This window comes from Mchenga conophoros, linkage group LG3, assembly GCF_057382185.1.
Source record: "Mchenga conophoros isolate Kocher_MC1m ecotype Shallow Benthic linkage group LG3, M_conophoros_male_GT1.1, whole genome shotgun sequence".
Lineage (NCBI taxonomy): Eukaryota > Metazoa > Chordata > Actinopteri > Cichliformes > Cichlidae > Mchenga > Mchenga conophoros.
The window spans coordinates 45,242,783-45,261,166 of record NC_140528.1 but is presented as its reverse complement, the minus strand read 5'-3'; the positions used below and the strand labels follow the sequence as shown (position 1 = coordinate 45,261,166).

Sequence of the window (18,384 nt, the reverse complement as noted above, 5' to 3'; positions counted from 1 at the left end):
GCACTTCTTCATTTTCTGTCCTATATGGATGAAATGTTGTTCTACTAGAAAGAGCAGAAAGACAGTTTTTTTTTTTTAGATTTGACAGTTTATTCAGTATATTTTCACACACTTTTAGAACAGGCTGGTTTAGTTGGATCACACACACATACACTCATACATACACGCTAGCTATTAATTTAGTATTACTACTAATTAGCTCCGTTGCCATTGTAATATTAATGGGTTTTAACAACTAATCTCTTCGGTGCTTCTTTCGACATCGCCGACAAACCTCATGCATACAGGAAGGACAGAAGAGATTACTAGAAGAGCATAGCATCCTTTAGACAGAGGGATGGATCCCTACAATAGAAGGAACAACAACACTTTCAGAAAATTAAATAATTTTGCTATACACCACAGGTGAAGCTGCTTACAGTTGCATCGTCCAAAAAGTGAAAATTGATCAAAGAGCCAAAAAGAGAGAAATTTGGTTATTCAAAAATCTAAACGGACTCTAGTCATGTTAAGATCTGTGTTTGTTTCACAGGGTAAGATAATAATAACAGGGTACAGACTCTGCATGACCAAATACTGACTGTACCATGACCATGACCAAACATTTGGTCATCAGACTTTAGTTCCAAATTTAGTCTTTTGTTAGCATCAATGTAGGCAGTTTTACATAAAGAGAACAGGTCACCCCAAAAATTAAAACATGATTCATTGCCTCCAAATAGCTCCTGCTCCTGGATCTCAGGATGGACTTCCATTTATAGCCCCCACCATTAGCAACTCTGATGAGAAGTTATGATGAGAATACAGAATTTAGCTTGTAACATTCGCCCACAATCTTCACGTAATCATCAAACAAGCATGCGTCTTTCTCCAGAAGTTAAATAAACCTGGTCTCTTCTGACTTCAGCCAGAATGTCAATGACGCAATAGGTCATCTGGCTTACAATCCATCACAATTCACTGCTTATTAACTTGAAAATAACAAACTGATCTTGACCTTAAGTACAGTTTAGGTGAAGACACATTAGTTGATCATTTTGTGCAAGTTCCACTAAAACTTCGCAAATACTTCAGGAAGAGTAGAGATTCTTGTGAACTATTAAGAGAAGGCAGATGCCTCAACATGGTCAAAGTTCAACGATCCTTTGGCCAGATGAGCTAAAATAACAAGATGGTATGGCCTTTAAGATAAGGAACCACAGAGTAAGATTACAGCAACTATGGTATACTTTTATAAAATGGTCTAAGAAAAAAACCATTTCAGTGGTTAGCCAATGGGCTAGGTAGGTGATCAGTTCCCTTTAATGGTTACACTACCTCAAATGTATGGAGTCAGAGAAAAACAGGAACTTAAATGCTTTTACATGGATACTTTTTGACTCTGTTTGAGCAAAAAGTTTAAAATAACATATTGTGACACTACAAACATGTGACCTGTCGATGCAAAACCTGTCAACGTGCTAGTAAATGTAAAACTCTTCAGTGCAAGAGAACACTTGTTAACATCTGATGAAAATGATAAGTCCCGGTTTAACTCTAACAAAAAGACAGAGACTGGGGTTTCCAAAAGTTATTCAGTTCTAAAATTAGCCTCACATTCAAGGAGACTGGGTACAATGGGTCGAAGATTTTATCCCCAAAACGCCAAAGGAGACAGTTACCATGTTGGCTTCCAAGAGCTTCAGTAAAAACTCTTGATGGTCTACATGTCACAGCTCTAAAGTCACAATCACACAGCTCTAGAGACTCTTTGACACTGACTGGCAACTCCTGGTTGCAAGGAAATATTTAGCATTTCCCAACTGGTTGCAAGTGGCTTAACAATGGCAAGTGACTTCTGGTAACCACTAGTTACCAGGGAAAAATGTGTATTCCCCAAACGGTTGCCAGGTGGCTGCTTGATGCTGCTTGGTAAAATAAGTCACAAGATAGAGATGATGTTGAGTCTAAAACCTTCTTGCCTTTGCTTTGGTTGCTAGGAGATTGCAGTGGTTGCGTGATGCAGAATTATCTGCAAACACTTATCACTGAGTGGCTTCGAAAATGAAAAGTGCAACATAAAGTTTAATAAGATTGTTTCCCTCCAAAGTAAAAGTTATGCCCTTTCAAACAAGATGGTATCAATGGTTTCTATTTCAGCCCCATGTTGCACTCTTCAGACCTTCAGAACCACCAGTGAGTAGTTTGCAACTGTTTGCAGACAAGTCTGCATCTTCAGTATAAACTACAGGAAACTGCTGCAATCTGCTAACAATCAAAGACATCACAAGGAGATTTCTGTTGCTGTTTGTGATCAATTTCAATGAGTTACCTCCAACAAATACTCCACATCTGGTTGGGAATGCATATTTTTACATACTGACTGGACCTTGCCAAGGTTCGCCAAGTGGTCTCTTGGCTTGTGTGACTAAGGAATTGTAAGGCAGATTAAAGAGCTCCACAGCTTTGGGAACCCGGGCTTGCAGACAGATTTCAGGCAACATTTCCCCAGTCATTCTGGTCAAAAGTCCACACAAACACACACACACATACACACACACAGAGCGAGAACAGCTCTAGCTAATGCTAAGTAGTAACAGTTGTCAAGTAGAAATAGCACTCATTAACCATGGAGATATATATAACCTTATTAGTTCAGGTATACAAAAAACTTCAAAACAAACCAAAATTAATAAACAAAACAAAAAAAACAAACACCACCAGTAACAACATTTACCACAACATCAACGGCTTGTTGTCATCCTTGAACTTTCTGGAGGTCCGTCAGCCACGGCAAACTCTTTGATCTCAATCCATAAGATGAATCCGTTCAGACTCACATAAGTCCAGGTTCAAAACCAGATATATGCACACTGATCCAAGTATTAATCCAGTCTTTTGTACGTTGGCTACCAAAACAGTCTGCTTCGTCATGTCCTTTGTATGGTGGGACACTGCTTCTGTCCATGACAGCGTCGTATATTGTGAGAGGTATCCGTATGGACACCTCTGCCAAGAAAGTTGTACATGAAGTACGTGAAATACATGTTGTAATGCAGCATGGACACAGGATTTAAGGATATCACCAGGTGAACCCTGCACCATGGGGACCTGACCATTCTCATGTCTTTGCTTTTTTTAGGCAACAGTTAAACATTCCAACCTTTAAGAGTTCTGGTTTAAGCATTCACCTGCCAGTACGATCCAATAACACCACTGTGCACTATTTCTCTTATTGGAGTCAACACACTTTCCAACACACTGCAAATTTAACACACGTCTGTGAAAACTTTCAAACGCAGCTAACATTAACAGGCTGCAAAAACAAGTGCACTTTGTGGGAGCAGATATGAAGGCATCTCACCCTTTGTGCTCCAACCAGTTCAGTTTTAAGAATCCATGCGCTACAATGCTACAACACAAGATAACAAAGTGACAGTATACATTTTTGAATTGTATGCATTCGACTTGATGTTATACACCGACACACAGAGTCTCACAAATGTGTGATGGCGCACTTCCATCAAGCGCGTTGGAAATTACTTGTGTCCTTAAAACTGCACAATTATTCTACTGCTGTCAGGTGAAAAAGAAAAGAAAACACAGACAAAGGTAGGCAGAATTTGCTTGAACCACAGTAGAAATCCAAACCTTACAGATTTTACAATCAATGATGATGCATTCTTACTATGAAGCCTTTCAGAGGTGGTTATTCTGCAGCTCTCTCTCTGGCTATTTACACACAGACTCTTGCTGAAAAATATTGCTTTTCACTAATTTCACACTCTAAGGTGACTTTAAACACATTAGCCATTACTATACAAACATTATTCTGTGTCACTGACAAAATATACTCTACCTTCAAGTCTTTTTGTCACAAAATATCAATATTGACATGTTTATTATGTGAAGAGTGTACGAAACATTAATTGGTACCAACCGCTGCCAAAAAAATAAATCACAGTTCTAGCCAGATTGTGGGGCATCATTTCTAAGGCCTTAAAATATCTTGACTTACTGGCAAAATGTTGATTGGAATACATTTACTTGATCCCATTTTACCAGGACAAAGGAGAGTTGTCTATGAATAAGAGGTGCATGAAGCGTAAAGCAAGATGCTACTGTTTAGATGTATTGTATCATCTGACCTCAAACTCAGTGAAAGAGGCAAAGAAGGCAAGACGGGAACCATGACGTGTTTCGTCTCTGCTGTGTTTGGCGCTTTGTTTCTCTCTAAACGTACCCATTGTTTGCGTTTATTTATGTAAGAGCTTTTCTCTGTTGAATGGCTGACGCACAGGAAGCCTGCCGATCCTGTCCACCCCGAAAATCTTCTACACACAATCAGGATCGCAGGAAAAAAAAAAACATCAACAGAAAAAAGTAAATGAAAAATAAAAAAAGCGACCCACCTAATTCTACCCTTCTGACAGACTTTTTCATCAAAAACGTCCCCTTAATGAATGAATCAGCTTTCCTGCTGTCAGTCAGCGTGAATCATCCGCCTACATCAGCCTCTCTTCAATTCCAAACCAGCCAATTTGTCCCCAGCACATTGCCAAACCTACGTCATCCCCCAAGACGAGCGAGGCATCTCTGGCTACATGTCCAACTATTTAAAGTTCCTTATTTTTTTTTATTAACCGTGGACAACATAATTTCTGTGAGGGGTGTGATGCAATCTACAGCGACAATCTGTGCAGTCTTAATTCAGTATTAATGACGAATTGTGACAGTCATCGGATCGGCTGAGTTTCTCTCTGAGCATTTAAATCCTCTGCATCACTAAAACAGCATTAATCTGCTAGTCTGCTGAATTTGGGGGAAACAACCACTTTTTAAGGTTTCTGGTGTAGCCAACAAAAGTCTGTATCAAGACTACTTCTGCCCATGAGTCATTGGTCTACAAATGCACCAAAACTTAGGCTAGCAAAAGCCTAAAAGCTAATGATTTTGTGGTTTTGCAAGTAAAATTACACAAATCCAATCCCTGACTGTTTGCCTTCATGCAACTTGCTGTGCAAACATGGTTAGAAAAATGAACTTGAAGTAGAAACCAAAATTATTAGCAATTATCATCAAGTGTTTGATGACTGCATGCAGCATATGTTTTGTAGATATTTAATGGCATGTCCATCTGCTGTCACAACCAAACCATGACTGAGATGGTTATTTGTTTAATGGAAACTAATAATGTCATCAATTACTTTGTGTTTACAATTTTTGTTGCTGGCTAACAAATTACTCCATCTGTTGTGAAAGCCTCCAATGTACATGAGTTAAAATCACGTTGGAACTGAAAACGTCAACCTCAAGACGATCCTACAATCAGAGTTATGGTTAACTCTAACTGTAACCCTAATGTTTTGAATAAAGAAAACTATATTTTTGCTAGTTTCAAGTTTTGTGTCAGTTTTTCTTTTGCCCTGGATGCCAAAGCTCAGGAGAACAACTTTCAAAAGCTAAAAAAACCTATTGTTCAATACCACAGATTAGATTTTAGGGTTTAGTTCCCACTTTACAAAGACTTTCCTGTAACTGTGAACGCCACTTAATGGATGTGCAGATCCTTTACGATTGGGTGCTTCAGATAATGCTCCATAATCTTTGTTAGAGATATAGATTTTCTTCATAAATAGGCAACTGTCCAAAATGAAGTAATAATGGATGGGTAGAAATTTTAGAGGCCGCTTTTGCAGCACCATCTAAATGAGATAAAATTAGGGAGATGGGGCCCACCTAGCTGACAACAGCTCTGCAGTGTGGTAGTCCTAAAACTTCTCCAACATTGCATGGTATTTGAGTGAAAACCGCTCTTGTACCTGGATATGTCAAAAGTTGGCACAAGGACTCTTTATGATTCCAACTCATTTTAAGAAACTCTCAAGTCAGCCATCTAAAAATTGTGCATGCCTATTAACGGGACCTATTTTATCCTCAGTCAAAATCACATTTAACTAAAGCCTTTCCAGTTACAGAAAGATTTAAGGGTAAACACTATCGATCAGTTCTTGTTGTCTGGAACCCCTGTCTGGATGGCAAATGACCCTACTTATGTCAGTCACACTGTCTCCATGACAATGACGACTTCGCCGCTGTCCTCAGATGTTGGTGTTGTGGTGGCGGTCGGAGTACACAGTGTAAGTCCTTCCTCTGTGGTCACCTGACCCCTTGCAGGGCAGTCCACACTGTCATGGAGATCAGAGTCACTATTTCTTTTATCTCTCTCCCCTCCATTTCCTCTCCTGCCACCTTCCTCCTCCTCCTCTTCATCCTCCTCCTCTACTCGACACCTGCACACCTCGATCCCAGAGTCACCTGTGAGTCGCCGGTGTCTATACTGGCTCTCATCAGCTCCCATGTCCTCATCGTCGTCTTCGTCATTGTCCTTCTCCTCCTGGTCCTCGTCCTCATTCTCCCAACTGGGTGGTCCTGGCTCAAAGACATCCACGCAGGGGGAAAACAGAGTCTGTTTTGGTGGAGACTGAGTAGCACGAGGTGATGGTGAGAGGGAGGATGCGTGGCCAGAGGAAGATCCACCTTTGTCAGACTGGTGGAAAGCAGTAAGGGGGTCCAGAAGTAAGGCTGGAGCAGGAAGGGAGGTGGAAGAAAGGGCTTGAAGAGTTAGGGGAGGAGGAGGAGAAGTAGAAAGGGATGGGGGTGAGGATGGGGAGAGAGTCGCAAGGGGTGACTGACAAGTAGCATAAGAAGATTCAGACTCTATGGTTATAGCTGGGCAGGGGGAAGCAGTGGACACTTGTTCTGAGAAAGTGAGAAGTGGTGTAGGGGTGGACAGAGGCTCAGACTCAGAACCAGCCCCAGGGCGCAATTCAAATCCAGAACAAGAACCAGAACTAAAACACGCCTGGGCATTTGAAGGCAATGGAGGAATATGGTCAAACTCAGACAATCGAGGCGGGACCAGAGAATGACCTGAATGATCTGTTTCTGCAGTTGAATCCAGGCAAGATGTTGAAACAGCAATAGACCCTAAATGCTGGGATAAGTGTGACCCAGGGCTGGGATGACCCTCGACTAAACCTGATCCAGGTGATAGTTCTAGGTTCTGGCACTGAGTTAGGATGGGTAAAGTTGGTGCTGCATCTGTGACTAGGGCAAGATTTGCATGCCTTGGAGACAGAAGGCTATTAACTGGTGAATCTGCAACTACCCCAGCTTTAGGCTGTGGATTTGGAAGCAGGATATGATCTGAAGTTACCAAATCTGGAGGTTGTGTAAGCTTTAGAAATAGTGATTGTGGTTCCTGACCTTGTGTAAACTTTGTATGTTCTTGGACTGGAGACTGGGTAAGCTTTGTAGGTTCTTGGACTGGAGACTGGGTAAGCTTTGTAGGTGATGGAATTGGTACAAGAGTTGGGTCAGGAGTTAGGCAACCAGAAACAGAGCTTGCTATTGGAGACAAAGTTCTTCCAGCATCTGGTGATGGAACTGAGGCTGGGCTATTAGGAGAACTGACTGTATCAAAAGTCCTTGTTAAATTTAGTGTTTCCAGTGATTTTATGGTTATAGAAGAGTCAGAAGCAGTTGGGGTAGGAAGCCTTGACATTAAGGGAATCTTTGGGGTATCGTTTTGGACAGTATTGGTGTCCATTGCTGGGCTTTGTATTATTTGGATGGAGGGGAGTGCTGTGTCAACAACATTTGGACTAGGGAGTGTACTTGAGCTACAGGTGCTGACTATTGGGGTACATGGTGCTATGTCAAGCTGCTGCTTTATGGGAGATGTAGTCCCGACTGGGAGGGTGAGCTGAAAACCAGGTGAGGGTGGAGGCTGAGGGGAGGCTGCCCTGGTAACAACTGCCACAGTAACAGTCTGGTTGGAAACCGATGAGTTTGTGGCAACTGCTGTATGAGCTCCAGCACCGCTTACGTCAGCAACGTCAAGGACCATCCTCTCAGAAGCAACCTGCGTCTCGTTTGAATTCAAGTAGGTTGCAGCTGCAGAGATGGTCTCCATGGTGACATCAAGGGTGAGAGGCGTGGCTTCGCTGGGTGTGGAGGCATGGCTAGTGTCAGTCTCATATGTAATGGGTGCCGACAGGGAGGAGCTACACGGAGAGGAGGGGCAGCAGGAATCACAGGAACAGCTGGAGCTACAGGAAAGATTTACAGATATTGAATAACACCTGAATATTATATACTAAAGCTGCAAAAATCCAACTCATAAGGTAAACACAGTAATCAGTGACAGAAAAATTGTTTGAATGGTATTATCAGTACTGAAAATGCTACGTTGATGAACAAAATGAACCTTCTGGGATTTTCTTACCTGGATTGAACGTGCATCAAGACGGTATTATCAGTAGTTTAAATAATAGCGGTAGCAAAAATACTGGGAGTAGCTATTATTTGTGATAGTACCACTAATACCAGTGACACTTGACGTTACACTTGAGCTGAGGTAGGAAAAGCGCCTGGTTCCAAATCAGTAATTACTGCTACTTTTGCTGTTGCGGTAGTAGTTATAGTAGTATCACCACTTGTACTTCCTGTACCATTAGAAAAACTCTTACCTGTTGTCTGAGCTGAGGGAGGACGGCCCATCGCTGTGCGGCCGGTGCAGCAAGGGACCGTGTTGTGTGAGCAGATGGGGGTCGGCGGTGCGTGGAGGTTGAGGGTATCGAGGGGTGGTGAAGACGGAGCTGTAAGGAGGAGGAGGAGTCGAGGGCTGAGCTGCCACCTCCTCATAGGAAGGCAACTTCAGGGATGCCAAGAAACCTACAAGCAGAAGAGGGAAGGAAGGTTAGCACAAAGACACTGGTCAGTGGCCCTTTTCTTTTGTTTTTTTCTACATTTGTTTTGATGTAATGCACCTAGAGGGCAGTGGGATTGCTTTTTTTAAGCAGTCCCTCAGCAGGTTGATAGTGGTAACTTTGTTAAACTGAACTTAATAAAAGCCCAACTCAACAAAAGTGCTCTCTCCTGCAGCCATGTCAAAAGGTGGAAACCAAGATTCGAAAATCTTGTCCTATTTAGCAATATTTTTTCTATAGAATGTGAATTCATTTGTATTCCTAGACATGCAAGATATCATGGTTTTCCAAATAAATAAACAATACCCCCCTGCCAAGGGGGGCGCTACAGCGAGTAGCTCCACAAATTAGATTTTTTACGCTGGACTCCCAAAGCGGCTTTTATCCCCTCATGGGTAATTATAAATTACGCCTGGGTGATCTACCCCAAAAAAGTCCATACCCGAGTTTAAAAAACGATCGAGGTGTTGTGGTCCAGCAAGCATCTGTGATTTATATGACGTAGCCTTGATCTGAATTACAATAATGACAAGTGGGCAGCTTGATGCCGAGGCTCTACAAACAAAACCTGATGCATTTACAGATGCACTTCTCTTTGGAGTGCATTTTAGCACAAAGTTTCTGAAAACCTTTGGTCTATGTAACTCATTATGCAGGCAAGATATATGCTAATGGAGCTTTTTCTGCCAGCTGTAGACAGAACAAGTGATGAAGACAGTGTGATTTATCTGGAAGTAGCAAGACACTTAGAATTCTTTGATCATGCAAACCCACTGCATGGGGTGGGTGTAGCAGAGGAGGATGCTAGGGGACAGGATGAAATGGAGGAAGATGATCTGCTGTGACGAACCGCAAAAGGGTGCAACTGCATAAGGAAAATTCATAAAAATCAAACAAACAAGAAGTGGTTCAATTGTGATGCCACTTTAACTCGATTAGCACAGCGTTAGCATGATCCAACATCTCCTAGCTTGAGTGACCCCTGCTTCTACTTCAGCATATTGGAAAATGACTGACTGCATAATAAGACTTCAGTAAATTAACCATTCATTTGTGCTATTTTGCAGACACAGACCAAGAATGGGATGTGTGGAAGTGATGCATCACATGAAGATCTACTGCAACTTTAATTTTTCTCTGCAACACTTGAAGAAATGTGCGGAAAACCTTTTTAAACATATAAAGAAGCAAAAGTACATAGACTGTACACAGCTGAAGCCTAATATGCATTAAAATGAGCTGATATGTAGCGCCCAGTGAATATTTTTAAGTCATGCAAAAAATTATTCCAACGTTTAAAAGAAAAGAGAAGAAAAAGAAGAAAAGAGGGTAAACGTCTTCACAGGAATCATTCTTTAAGGCCTCCACACTGTAAATTTCCACTGAGTCGTCACAGCCACAGATTACAAAAGCGGCACGTCACTTGACTTGACAGCCGAGCATCAGTCACAAACAAGAACAGGCTTCATTGTCTTGATGCTGTGAGTGGAGTTTAGAGGCAGCTCTCATACAGACAGAGATCCCAAAGGTCCTAGAAAACCAGAAACCTATGGTTTTCCAGCCTCTGTTGTTTTGTAACAGTGCTCGGAGCTTCAGAACGAAGCCTTTTTTTTCTCCAATCAGCCAGAAAAAGATGAAGTTTGGAGCATCTTATCTTTAACCTTCTGTCCAGTTTTGACGAGTCTTGTTGTGGCTGGTTCTTGCTTTAGCCCTGCTGTGATGAGGTACGGATAGAAAAAAAACAAGCCTAATCTAAACACCTCATTTTTCAAATAGCCACTGAAAGCATCCAGAAAACATAGATTCAGGTTTCTTACTGAGGTCCAGCATAGAGGAGGGGTAGGAGTTGGCTCCATGGTAGGCCAGCAGGCTGATCTCTCTCTGTCTCTGCTGCTGCTGGACTCTGAGTTTGGCTCGACGGTGTCGGTACGCACAGCAGCAGCTGAACAGGATGAGGACGGTCCACAGCAGCCAGAACCCTGAACACATCACACACACACAGATTTCATTGTGATCATATGAAAATCTTCATTGACTTTAAATGTTTAGTCACATACAAGAATAAGTCCTTATATACAGAACCAAATAAACCAACGATGACATGACGTGATGCAAAGCATTGTTGTTCATCTGAAAATGTATGAGAGTAATTTACAAAGTGCAGTAAATGCTCAGTCTACAGGAGCTTGGCAGAGAGATTCAAATATTCTGGGAAAAGTGAAACATGAGGAAACTGTTTTGTGGGTTCTTGTACAGTGAGAGCTCGGACCACCACCCTGTCACATAAGTCTCATTATTGGTGGGTGTTGAACACCATCAAGGGCGCCATTTGTCACCAAATCTTCTGGTTTTTTTAGGCGCAGCCAACAGCAGAGATGTGGAGGACCTCTCTGCTGCTGTGCTGGGTTTATCATGCGTTGACCTCCAGTAAACTGTGGGGCGGTTTGCTCTGGAGTGTAACATGGCTTTAATGGGAAGTGGCACATCTAAGTTGAGGAGTAGGTGCTGACGTGCTGGAGCGCATGCAGACGCGTCTGTGTGGTCACAAAAAAAAGGTTGACCCTCACTCTCGCCATCTAGTGATTAAATTCACATCACTCAGATTCGCATGTACATAAACTGAGTCGAGGACAGGAAGCAAAATTGAAGCTTTAGGAAATCAGCCATCTGGGAGGGACTAGGGGTTTCTACTTCTTTACATTTAAAGGAGCCATGAGAAGTTCAGGCATCTGATCATGTGATGCCTCATTGGTGAGTTCGGCTATGTTGGTTATGTCCAACTGGGACAAGAGCTGGGGGATTTGGTCAGGTCCTGTTACCTGGACGAGCAGCAGAAAAATGTTATCAAAGGTTGGAAATCACACAAAAGCTATCTAGTTTGCATCCAGAAGAATGAAGTTATGATAAAAAAAATGAACAAAAACATAATTAACTTGTTTTCCTAAATGCTAATATTATAACAGCCTTGTTTTGAAAGAGATAATTCACTCATACTTTTCTATAAAAAATTCAAGTCAGCCCATTAAGCGGTTGTTAGTGGTTTGATATTCTTTTTCTGTTAAATAAATAAATAAAAATCAGCTAACTGTAAAGCAGCAGCAAGTAAAGCAGGCTTCCTTTATTATTATTCAGTACAAGCACTCCTACAGCTGCATACATGCATGTATAAGAGCGACAGACCCAATTAGGAGTGCAAAATGATGCTGAGACAGCACCTTAAGTCACCGCTACATTACACTGAGCCTTAATAAATGAACTTACACCAGAGTTCGTAGTAGTAGGTGCAGCAGCCGGTCTCTCCGCAGCAGTGTCCTGTCTCACACAGGTATCCTCCGTTAACGCTGGCACCCGGGCAGTACCGCGGTCTGCCCAGCAGGGGCTGGCTGCCACCGGAGTGGTACTCCATAGCACCCCTGCTTCATGCACACTTAGCCCCGAGCCACCGCTGCCTGCTCGCCGCAAGCCGCTAACTAGGCGTTAGCTGCTAAAACGTGTGATCCCGGTTGCAAATCCAGCTACATTTTTTCATGTAATCTGTTTTGTAGCCAAACTTTACTTCAGGAGCAGATAGCCTGTTATTCTTAAATTCTGGTCAGTCAGTAAATCCAAATAGCTTCAAAATTAAGCTAATCTACATTTTCAGCGCAGGTGAAACACCTAAAATGATAGATTCAGGCAGTTTCAGCGACGCCTCTGTGATAGCAAATTACTGAGCTTATCACCAAGAAGGACCAGAAACCAGGCGGGAACTTCTGCATCCAAAGAGAGACCGACGGGGCAGAGAGGGGCTTCCTCATCCGTTAGCACCACTCATGCACGATTTAAAGGCTACAGAACAGCAGCACCTACACCACCCTCATGTGACAGCTACTAAATCCTGTTAGTACTGCAGCTGCAAGAGAGCGCTGGGGAGGAGACAGGATGACAGCCAGTAGGAGGCTCTGAACTGGAGAGAGAGGAAAAAAACAAGAAGAAAACAATAGTTAATTGATAAGAAACAAGACAGGGTGTCTCTCTCTCTCACACACACACACACACACACACTACTACAGGCCTGTTTGATATTCATTGCCGCAGCGAGTCAAAGCACAAGTGACACAAAGCTGCCACTCTGTCCATGTCACACACACACACACCCGTGTTTGCACTTGTGTCCTTGTGAGAACCATTGCTGGCATAATTCACCGCCAGAGTCCCACCCAACTCTGATGGACGGGCTCACACACAGGGACAGAGGATCAACATTTAAAAAAACTTCAGGTGAGAAAGTAAAAGTGGCACTGAGACATGAGAGTAACGTTAATGAGTAGCAATTAAAATAAACTGCTGATGTTTGCAGTCATGGTAAAAAGAAAGTACATCTTCATTCTTATTCTAATTTTTTATGAATCTGATCATATAAAAATCTTCCAGTTCTTAGGTCTTAAAACTATTTAAATACATCCTAAGATGAACAACGGCTCACAGCTTATTACACGGTTTCATTGTTTGTTTAACGTAACTCTAGCAGTAATGCAGAAGCAGTGCATGAAAAAAGTAAACCCTTACAGGAATTCAGAGGCTAAGCAGCAGCCAGCTGCTGATAATCAAATGCACTTGATTAAAGTCATCATCAGGAAGCGTGAGCACCTCTCTGAAAGCAGGCGTTCTGGTGGTTTGCTGGTCTGCAGCATTCAGATGTGTGTTAACACAATGTCGAGGAGTAAAGATATCAGCAACAATCTTAGAGCAGCAACTGTTGATATCAAATGGGAAGGGTTATGAGGATATTTCCAAACAATCTGAAGTCCATCATTCCACATCATTTTCTGAAATGGAAAACACTGAAGGCAGCTGACAATCTTTCCATGAGTGGACATCACAGCTAATTCACCACAAAATCAGAGCAACATCTCAGACTCGTCAGGCCTCAGTTAGCATGTTAAACATTAAAGTTCATGACAGCACAATCAGAAAAAGACTGAACAGGTGTGCCAGGAAAAAGCCTACTCTCTCTAAAAAGCACACAACAGCACGGCTTAGGTTTGCTTCTGAAAAAATCTATTTTTCAAGACTTCTAGAACAAAGTCCTTTGGACAGATCAGACCAAAGCAGAGACGTTTGGCCATAACGTAGAAAACCAAACACAGCACATCAGCACGAATACTGCTTCATACCAACTGTCAGCATAGTGGAGGATAGGTGATGATTAGGGCTTGTTTTGCAGCCCAGGACCTGGGCACGGTGCAGTCATTGAGCAAACCATGAACTCTTCTATGTCAGTGTTTTCCAACCACTGTACCGTGGCATATAGGTGTGCCGTGGAAGATTATCCGGTTTCACCTGATTGGTACTCTAAGGCTACGTTCACACTGCAGGTCTTAATGCTCAATTCCGATTTTTCGATCCGATTTTTTTGGTCTGGTTGTTCACACTACAAATAAAATGTGACAACAAATGCCCTCTAGTGTGAACCCTCAAAGCGGCCCGCATGCACAAAAGAAGACGTCACACACAACACGCTCTGTTTACAGAAGTAAATATGGCGGCTACAGAGCTAGTAGGTGTTGTTGTAGCAGTCTATCAATTTGTGAGCAGTCGTAACCGACAGAATTTTGACAAATTAATTAGAGAAAGAAAGACACTGAGAAAAAAGAGAGCCCGTGCTTTAACAATGGCCTTGTTTGATGCAGTGGCTGCTACTTCCGTGCAGAGGTTTGTCTTCTTTGGCGCTGATAATTGGCGTCTGTCTTGTGTCAGTGACGTAAAAGATGGATTTAATGCGACATGACCATTCAAACAGCAGTCGCTTTGTAAAACATCAGACATGTATCAGATTCAGTACCACATACGAAAGTGACCCAGATCGGATTTGAAAAAATCTGATTTGTGCTGTTCACACTGTCATACCATGATCGGATATGGGTCGCATAGTGTCAAAAAAGGTCGGATTTGATGCACTTTCACCTGCAGTGTGAACGTAGCCTTAGTGATCGGCATGAGTAACAGGCAGAACAATTGCATTCTCTTCCACTAGAGGGCAGTGCAACTACCTGCTCTAATTAAACAAGTTGCCATCTGCCAGTAAAACAGAAGAAGATGAAGAAGGAATGACATAATAGTCATGCTGCAAGTGAGATGATGCAGCTCGTAATAGCAATAGATAAGTATTTGAAAAGAAAAAGTAGTCAATCTGACCTGGGTCCTGGAGAAAATTCTGACCCAGATGAAGGCCCTAGCATGAGTACTGGTCAGAAAAAAAAGCAAAAAATGTATACTGGGGACAAGCCGAGCCAACTCAGCTATACCTGGTGTGCCGTAGGGCTGCCCAATTAGTCGACTAGTCACGGTCGACGACTAATTTAATAGTCGACGCGTCATTTGAAGCTTTGTAAGATCCCAAAAGACGCAGAAATAAGTAGTAGGATTTAAGCGTGTAATAACGGACTGAAACAGAAGATGGCAGCACTGCATGTACAAGGATGCCAGCTGCCGTTAAACCCTGAAGAAGAAGAAGCAGTGTCTGGTATCGTAGCTGTGTCCAAATTCAGGAACCACATCCTCCTGTAGCCGCATTTGTAGGCCTATTACGTTACAGCGACACGACGAAGACTGTCCAAATTCGAAGACTTCGACAAATGCAGCCGACAAACGCGCCCTTCATTTCCCCAGATTTGAAGGATGGGTCGGGTGTATTCTTTGTGGCCCAACCTATCCCAGAATTCATAGCACGGCCCAGCTCAGTTTACAACAATGGCGGCAGCTAGTTAGTTTTAATATTACTCTTATTATTCTTTCTGGGTCACAAAATAAACGTTTAGCATATTTTCAGGCGAGAATGTAGCTGTGTAAACTTCAAATATCTGCTCAGTTTATCAAGACACCACATATTTTCAAAAGCGCTCCAACGTTTTCGGAAACGTCTGTTACCCACCAGCTCGATAGCGAGCCGGGGTTCAAGGCTCACTAGAGCCCGTGAGAACACCGGACTCCCGGCAAATCGTTTTTAAAACCACCGCCGTCTTTCACTACTCAAGTTAAACATGATATATAAGTCACTTAGGTAACTTAAAAATGTTATTATTTGGATTTTTTCAGTGTTTTACTTGTTCCTGAGTAAATCGGTTTGGCTGAGATTAAAGTTATAGAATAAACGTCAAACAGAAATCTGATTAAACAGAAGTGTGAGATGGTCGAGAATATACTCCGATGTCCTGTTATATTTTAGCGAGCGAGAAGCAGACGGCTGAGTTTATTAAACTCCACTGAGACAATCTGCGAATTTCATTAAAATTTAATAAACTATCATCTTGTCTTTATTTTTAGTTAGCACATACATTAAACACTTAAAGCTGTAAGCTAATGATAGTTATATAAGAGCAGATGCATGCTGGTGCAATAAGCTGTACGTTTTACGTCCAATGGATGATGATCTGATTAGTCGACTAATCGCAAAAATAATCGGTGACTAGTCGACTATCAAAATAATTGTTTGTGGCAGCCCTAGTGTGCGGGGATAATTATCAATATGGTTTTTGTGACATTTTTGTTTAGGTGGTGTGCCATGTGATTTTTCTGATGTGAAATATGTGCTGTGGCTCCAAAAGGTTGGGAAACAGTGACCTATATAACAAAGTATTCTGGAGTCAAATGTGAGGCCATCTTAATTCACGCAACTGGACAACGATCCCAATAACACCAGCAAATCTACAACACAACAACTGAAAAACATAATAACCAGTGTGCTGCAGTGGCCCAGTCAAAGTCTAGACAGCAAAGTGGAAAGCTGCCATTAGTCCTAAAGAGTGCTGAAACAATGCTGTCAAGAAGAGGCGACGTGAGGAGCTGATAAAGTCATACAGGACATCAGAACCACCTTTGGCTGCAAACTATGAAATCATGGGGTGGGCTTAGATTCTCACACACTGCGTCTTCATTTTAGCTTTATTTTTGTTAAATAAAATGTAATAAGGAATGACAGCACAATCACATCACATGGTTTGTTTATCTGAGCTTGTAAATCCTTAAAACTGAAAGAGATTTTTTTCACGTCTGCAGGAAGTCTGTTTTCACTGGTGTAGTTAAGGAAAATGAAATTAGCGACATCCCGATGTCTCTCTTACTCGTAGCTCAGTTTTTGAGGACGCTTTTCCTTTTTTGCATGTAAAATAAATGTTTAGCTAAAAATTTCTGGCAAGATTCACATTCCCCTCTGTACCGTCCGATGAGTGAGAGACACTGCGCTGCTTCTAACTCATTTCAGTATAGACCCGTTTATTGATTAATCAATAAGAAGAAAATTAATCTGTGTACGTAAAACAATCTTTAGTTTCAGGTTCTCAGTCGTGTCTAATGCTCCAGCTGGTGGAGAAGTAAACTGAAAAAAATAACCTTTTTAAAAGAGATTTGATTGTGAAATTTGTTTTGTTTTTGGCGTTTTATTGTAACACTATATTACAGAGCAAACATATCACCATATCACAACAACAGTCACCTGAAGGCACTTTATATATAAGGTCAAGACTCTGCAATAATAACAGATTATTCAGCAGCAGCTGGTTGTAGCCTGATCACATTGTACTCTGTATCAAACAGTTATGTCTTTAAAATGAAGTTAATTTTCATGTTTCTATTATACACAAATACACCAGCCGAATATCATTACCACATTCTTGACTACCATCTATAAACAAGATGGCAGAAAAGATAAACAAAGCCAAAGCACAGAAGTGTTGAAAACTGCTTAATTCAAAAGTAAATCAGACATCCAACTCTGCATTGGTTTATGCATCTAATTTCCCCATTTATAACTGCATTGCTATAACTCATTGATTTCTCTTATTTTAAGAAGGACGTGACATCTGACTGAGAGTTCCTAAAATGCGATCATACTTGTTTTTCTTCAGCAAGCAAAGGAGGAATTCATAATGCAAACATTAACAGTGATTCTTTTTTTGTGTGTGGAATAAACTTAAACCCTCAAAAAAGCCCTGTAGAAAGGTAAAAACCAAAATGTCCTCAGTACGTATAGATGTCCTCACTCCCTAAAACTCAGTGGTCCCCACACTGACAGATGGACAAGTGGACAAACACAGTGCTGCAGAGTTCACAGGAAAAGCTGGTGGTCTGTACAGGACTTTCTTTACTGGGCCAAGTTCTAGCTGCATTCTGCAGTACTACAAACACGCGCGCGCACACGCACTCACACATTCTTTGCAGCCTGGTAAACATGATGGCTGATGGTCAGTGAAGGCAACACGCGCGCACACATAAAGGCCATATGTGTCCATACAGAGAGACGTCAGTAGTAAACACGTACACGTTATTTATGGCCGCAGAAGCCTGGAGCCGCTGACTGAACGCAGGTTTTACTCAGACCCAGGCAGTCTGTAGACGGACCCCCCTCAGCTGCCGTTAACGGTAAAACCCCCCGGTAGCTCATAAACAAAAACAGCCCTACCGCTCCGTCCGTCCGCCCGTCCTCCACTGGGTCAGTCTGCGGGACTGGCTGCTTCTGCAGTCGGTGTGATTCCTGTTTGTCTGCCGCGGTGTCGGTGCTGGGTACGCCGGGGCCTCCTCTCTCAGTCTCTCTGGTCCCCCGCCTCCTCGCGCTCCCTTCTCAGTGCGACCCTCCGCCAGCCCCGCCGCCATC

General features: G+C 42.3%; 2 protein-coding genes across 2 annotated transcripts in view; one reads left to right on the top strand and one right to left on the bottom strand.

The window, feature by feature from the left end:
- The window catches only part of cyp17a2 (cytochrome P450, family 17, subfamily A, polypeptide 2), a 20,128-nt gene extending 10,130 nt beyond the window's left edge, over positions 1–9,998 (top strand). Inside the window, exon 8 of the mRNA XM_085259896.1 lies at positions 9,821–9,998. Within this exon, the coding sequence (XP_085116022.1) occupies positions 9,821–9,986 (166 nt within the window). The 3' untranslated portion in view covers positions 9,987–9,998. The remainder of the gene's footprint in view (positions 1–9,820) is intronic.
- Positions 66–18,384, bottom strand: LOC146578951 (uncharacterized). The gene is made up of 5 exons (XM_085259835.1): positions 18,193–18,384; positions 12,015–12,699; positions 10,571–10,732; positions 8,514–8,718; positions 66–8,093 (listed from the first exon to the last, which is right to left on the bottom strand). The coding sequence occupies exons 2-5, from the start codon at positions 12,157–12,159 to the stop codon at positions 6,041–6,043; spliced, it is 2,565 nt and encodes an 854-aa protein (XP_085115961.1). The 5' UTR covers positions 12,160–12,699; positions 18,193–18,384; the 3' UTR covers positions 66–6,040.